Source organism: Zingiber officinale, chromosome 8B (assembly GCF_018446385.1).
Source record: "Zingiber officinale cultivar Zhangliang chromosome 8B, Zo_v1.1, whole genome shotgun sequence".
Lineage (NCBI taxonomy): Eukaryota > Viridiplantae > Streptophyta > Magnoliopsida > Zingiberales > Zingiberaceae > Zingiber > Zingiber officinale.
The window spans coordinates 42,706,297-42,712,869 of NC_056001.1; the positions used below are offsets into that span (position 1 = coordinate 42,706,297).

Consider the following 6,573-nt stretch of genomic DNA (forward strand, 5'->3'; position numbering starts at 1 on the left):
GAGTCCTCAACAACTTCAGAGCATATAATGTTACAATCTCTTTGATCATCTTTTTGGAGACCCATAATTGTAGCCACATTAGCATGTTCTTTATGAATATACTCAGAAATGCAAATTTCACTTGCCGATGGAGTGGGAAGTGGACATGAGATTCCTGGAGCAATATGCTTGCTGCTCAACTCTGTATACTTACGTAAGTTAATTACAAACAGATAACTCAATGCTTAATGTTGTCAAGAGCTCATTCAAGCTGGTGCATTACAAAACATTCAAGCTAGTGCATCACCAAACAGACTACTAGATAAAAATCCACATGGCTTTAACTAGAAGAATATGCATGGTCTGAACCAATCGCCACATAAATGCCAAGAGCCCATTCAAGTGTTGCATTTTAAAATGAATAAACTACCAGGGGATAAAAATCGATATGGTTCTTACTAGATCGTATTTACACGGTTTGTATCAATAACAACATATGGTATCTGCATGACAATGAAAAGACGAAATATTTCAATACTTTTCAGTCAAAGTGGCCTGGGAAATTTCCTTTAAATGCATCCTCAAGTTTGCCTTTTCCTAAAATAAAAAGTGACATCAAGAACCCTAATACGGGAAGGGGTGCCATCGCGCCGGATCTAACGCTAAAATCCACCAGGAGGGGCAGAAGAGAAGGCAAAGCCTTCGCCGCTCGGCTCCCCGGTCTGCGCCGGTAAAGCCTCTACGGCTGCAGCAGGTCGAGCTCCGGCAGCCCGAGCTCCTCCACATCAGCGCCGCCCACCGGGCCCCACTGCGGCCCCCGCAGCGCCTCCTCGAGCGCCGCCTTCCTCCTCTTCCCTGCCTCGAGCCGCTCCCTCAGCTCCTTCTCCTGGCGGCCGAGCGCCTGAACCAGCACGGCGGAGAGAGGGTGCCGCGGCGGGGTAGCAGGCGCAGCGTCGGCACTGCCACCGAAAAACCGTTCCAAGATTGACTCGACGGAGGGGTGACCGTAGGAGAAGGGCTTGCCGCTGGGCGAGAAGGCGAGGACAGCGATCTCGGCGCCGCAGAGAACAAAGAGCTCGCTGGCCTTCTTGAACACGCCGGCACGCCGCTTGGAGAAGCACACCTGCCGCGCCGCCTCCTTCTGGATAGCTTTCATCTCGATCCTCTGCCTCCCCGTGGTCGTCTTCTTCGTCCTCTGCCTCCCCGTGGTCGTCTTCTTCGTCGCCACCATGCCGTCGCTTGTTTTTTTCAGTCGCCGGCGAAGCATCTGTTGTTTTTTTTCTGTCGCCGGCGAAGCATCTGTGATACATATAGAGAGTATCATTCCTAACGGTTATTTTATTTTATTTTATCACAGCTGTGTTATTTTATTTTCAATAATAAATATAATCGGTTATTTTATTTTCAATACAATCGGTTATTTTATTTTTAAATATAACATTCCCATATTAATTAATTAATATTTTCAATAATAAAAAAAATTATAATTTTATATTGATTATTTTTTTTAGTTTCATATTTTACCACCTCAAAATATTTTCTTTTGTTTTTAATACATATTCCATTTTTAATTATTTTTTTTTTTTTATCAATTTGGGACTCTAAACTTGAGTATTTAGTGATTGAGCTAACTGTATACTCTTTTGTTTTTGTTTTTGTTTTTTGAAGCTAAAAGATAAAGGCAAAATGTAAAAAGTTAGTGAATTGCATTTTGACCAAGTAAGTAGGGACCCATTTATTATCAAAAAGTTCCATTTGTTTGCTATATTATAAGTTCTATCTAAGATTAATTGCATTTTGACCCATCCATTTCAAGTGCCGTTTTCCTTTTACCACTTCTAATTTGCTCGGATCATTTGATCCGTATCGAAATGTCTTATCGATCCATGCTATTTATGATTAGCGATATGATTTAACTAGTTGAGGGAACGAAATAAGTCATATTGGATGGTACATTTCTACTCAAACTCAATTTAGAATCAAATTTAGGAGCAAGGATCCTCTAGTCACAATATAATTATGGTCATATTGTATTGTGGTCACGATTTAACCATGATTGGTTGGGGTGACCTTTCATCAATGTTATAATTTGGGTTAGATGGACTACCTGAGACAACTCCGCTCGTTGTCAACTAGTCCAGCTACTTATCCACCGCCAACGATCTCCGGCCGCCTATTACAATTCAAATTATAACCTAATTAGGAATGTGAAGCTAAAGAGAAATCGCAACAGCCAGACCATCCTCTCTTAAAAAAAATTAAAAAAAAGACCAATCTGATCTCCAAATTTAGTGGCTACTTAATAAAATGAAAAATGAACGGAGATTCTCTCCTAAACACCACACCACATTAATCTAACCATACAAATTCACATTTTTTTTTAGTATAAAAGAAAATCCGTTAATAAAGTTGGTAATTTTAGAGAGAAAACGAAATTAAGAAGAAGATTGAATTCATTCGATTCATTTTCCAACTGTCACCTAATACGGGAAGGGAAGAGGTGCATCGGCGTCGGATCAACCCTAAAATCCACCAGGCGCAGGAACTGCGACACGAGCAGAAGAGAAGGCAAAGCCCTCGCCGCTCGCCTCCCCGGTCGGCGCCGGTGAAGCCTCTACGGCCAGTTGCCTTGCCCTGCTCAACGCCTCCGCTCGCACCCACTCCAGCGCGCTCTGCAGCAGGTCGAGTATTGGAGCTTAAAAGAATATTCTGAAGAATATTCTGTGTATATATGTCAAGCTAAATTAGTGGAGGTAATTAGAGTATGTCAAGCTAAATTAGTGGAGGTAATTAGAGCTAATATTTTGTATAGGCGTATTCTTAGAAACTAATGATTGTACATTCATATTCTTAGGCTAATCACGTGTGATGGAGATTGACACAATTATCTCTATATATACTTGTAATATGTATGAAATAAAGTGTAGAAGGAGAATTACCCTTTCTTTTATTTTCTTTATGGTATCAGAGCAGTGATCCTTGCACGCTGCTCATATTTTTTTTTTTATGGCAGATGCTATTGTTGTTACAGGAGGGCCGAAGGATATTGCTGATGGTGATGCAAATATCTCTCAAAAATTGAGTTCAGTGTTGTTGAATGAATTCAATTACCTTCCGTGGTCGAGAGCAATTACCATTGCTCTTGGTGGTAGATCAAGGTTGGGATTTATTAATGGCACTTTCAAATCTCCTGAATCAAGTTCGCCGGAGTATGCGGCTTGGCTGTCAAAGGACCAACAGGTTATGTCATGGATTCTTAACTCGATGGAGCATGATCTTGCAGCAATTTTTAGTTATTCCGAATCTTCTTTGGATCTTTGGAATGCTGTTCGTGACATGTATGGCAACCAAAACAATTCTGCTAGGATTTTCCAAGTTCACAGGGAGATCGCAAGTCTTCAACAAGATGGGAAGCCATTCGTAAATTTGCTAGGAAGTCTGAAGAGTTTGTGGAGCGAGTTGGAGATCTATAGACCTCCTACTACTGACGCAGCTATTTTGCAGAAGAGAACAGAAGAGGACCGTATTTTTCAGCTATTGGCTAGTCTTAATCCTGATTTTGAGGATCTAAGGAGCCATATTCTAATGAATACCGATTTACCCTCTTTTAAGAATATTTGCGCGACCATTCAGCGTGAAGAAGTACGCCGAAAAGTCATGCCACGTTATGTTAATACCAGTCCTTCGGATGTCCGTGCCTATATTACTCGCTCATCCTCTGAAGAAAAATCTTACAAGGGCAAACGCCCTGATCTCAAATGTGAGCATTGCCATAGTCCTGGTCACTCGATTAATCGTTGCTGGACTCTTCACCCAGAGTTGAAGCCAAAATTTTCAAAGGATCAGAAGAGTGGAGGATATCAAAAACGAATTCATGATCAAAAGGCTCATATGGCTACACACTCTCTTGAATCGTTTTCCTCTAATCCTGTTGCTTTACTTAATGATTTCGCAAATTATTTACAAAACAGGCATGGTCAGGAAACTGTTCAAGGTAGATCTATTAATCAAGAAAAAAATCAACCAGCTGCACTTCTTAGTCATTTTGCTGGTTTTTTGGCTGATGCAAACTCTGACACCAACGAAGGTATTCAGATTGCTTTTCTAACTGCATTCGAAATTAATAGTTTGCATGATGTATGGGTCATTGATTCTGGTGCCACAGATCACATGTCAAATAAGTTAACCCATGTTTATGATTTTCATCCTTTTTCTAAACCTTCTCTGGTATCTGTAGCAAATGGGAAAGGTGCTCATGTACAGGGTAAGGGAAAAATTAAACTTGTTTCAGATACTATAGAGTCCGAGGTTCTATATGTTCCTTCTTTTCCATTTCAGTTGCTTTCTGTTCACAAACTGACATCATCGCTCAATTGTGAAGTTCTATTTACTCCTCACAAGGTCATATTTCAGGACCTCGTCACCAAGGCGACGATTGGTGAAGGATTTCATTTGCATGGACTCTACTACTTCTCCCCTAACTCTCAGGTTACCAAGGGATTCCAGGCTATTTCCTTTCCCATTGCTGAGCAAGATTTATGGCATCGTCGTCTCGCACATCCTTCAAATAATGTTCTTAGCAAAATAAATCGAGTTCTACCTAAAGGAACTGTTGATTGTGATATCTGCTATTTTTCTAAGTCTTCTAGGCTTCCTTTTAACTCATCATTGTCTCGTACTACTCAACCATTTGAGATTGTACATTCAGATGTTTGGGGACCTTACTCATCCTCTCTAGATGGATTTAATTATTTTGTAACTTTTATTGATGATTTCTCAAGGGTTACTTGGGTATACTTACTGAAATCAAAAAGTGAAGTTTTTGAATCCTTTTAAGACTTTCACATGTTGGTTACAACTCAATTTTCAGCTCATATTAAAATTCTTCGATCTGACAATGGCACCGAATATATGTCTCATACCATGACAAACTATTTGATCTCTCACGGAATATTGCATCAAACTAGTTGTGTTGGTACACCTCAACAAAATGGGCTTGCAGAACGTAAAAATCGTGACTTGCTTGAGAAAACTCGAGCCATAATGCTTCAAATGAATATCCCAAAGCGTTTTTGGTCTCATGGTATTCTTACTGCAACCTATCTTGTAAATCGCTTACCCAGCCGAGTGTTGGATTTTAAATGTCCTCTTGAACTATTGCAGGACAAGGCACCAGATTTATCTCATCTCAAAATTTTTGGCTGCACTTGTTTTGTACATGTCCCAACTGGTCACCGTGACAAGCTTGATCCTCGAGCTGTTAAATGCATATTTCTTGGTTATTCTCAAACACAAAAAGGATACAAATGTTTTGATTTTCTCTCCAAGAAGTTATATGTGACTAGAGATGTCCGCTTTGCTGAACAAATTCCATATTTTACTGCCTCTAGTCAGGGGGAGAAGCTGTCTGAGCTATTTCCCTTGCCTAACATTAATTATGGTCACCAATCCACTCAAGATTTACATCCACAAGATTTACATCCTAGCCACGCTACTTCAGAACATTGTGATGATCACTTGGATATTTCTAGTGCTCTTTCCAAGGAAGCTATTATCGAATCACCAGAGCAAGATTTTTCCCATACACAAGGTGAACCAATAGCTTCCCGACGTAATCCTCCGCGGGTGCGTCATCCTCCAACCAAACTGGAAGATTATGTTGCTCATACGGTCAGGTATCCTGTCACTAATTTTATGTCATACCAACGATTATCACCCATGCATACAGCTTTCCTTACAGCTATATCAAACAATCCTGAGCCAAAGAACTTTCATGAAGCCAAATCTCAGGCTGTTTGGCAGAAAGCTATGCATGAAGAATTAACTGCTCTTGCTGAGAACAAAACTTGGACTATAGTGCCTCTTCCTCCGGGAAAACATGCAGTTGGTAGTCGCTGGGTGTTTAAAGTGAAATTCAACTCCGATGGTTCTCTAGATAAGCATAAAGCACGCCTTGTTGCTCAAGGTTTCACTCAGAAATTTGGTGTCGATTACAAGGAAACTTTTGCTCCTGTTGCCAAGATGACCACGGTACGAGTTCTTTTATCAGTTGCTATCAATAACGGTTGGTCCTTGTTTCAGATGGACGTCAAAAACGCATTCTTGCATGGTGATCTTGAGGAAGAGGTGTTTATGAAGCTTCCTCCCGGGCACCCTCAAAGTGAAAATTCCAACTTAGTTTGTCAACTCCATAAATCAATTTATGGTTTGAAACAAAGTCCGCGTGGATGGCATGCCAAGTTGAGCACTGCTCTTGAAGCTCTTAGTTTTAGAAGGAGCTCAGCTGATTCGTCTCTTTATGTCCGGCTTGGTTCAGTTGACAAACTTGTGGTATTAATCTACGTGGATGATCTCATTATTACCGGGAATAATAATGACTCCATTGCTCAGTTAAAAATGCAACTTCAGCAAAAATTTCCAATCAAGGATCTTGGTTCATTGAAGTACTTTCTTGGAATTGAAATGGCGACTTCCAGCAAAGGGCTATTTCTTAACCAGCGTAAATACATTTTAGACTTACTTCAAGATGCTGAGATGTTACACACCAAACCCGCTGCTACTCCTCTCGATAGCAAATTGAGACTTGCTTCTACA

General features: G+C 40.6%; 1 protein-coding gene across 1 annotated transcript; it reads right to left on the reverse strand.

Annotated features, from left to right (window-relative positions):
* Nucleotides 1-718: 718 nt before the first annotated feature.
* LOC122013732 (agamous-like MADS-box protein AGL61) lies at nucleotides 719-1,210 on the reverse strand. The gene has a single exon (XM_042569960.1). It carries the CDS (start codon nucleotides 1,208-1,210, stop codon nucleotides 719-721), a length of 492 nt encoding a protein of 163 aa, XP_042425894.1.
* Between the last annotated feature and the right edge of the window lie 5,363 nt (nucleotides 1,211-6,573).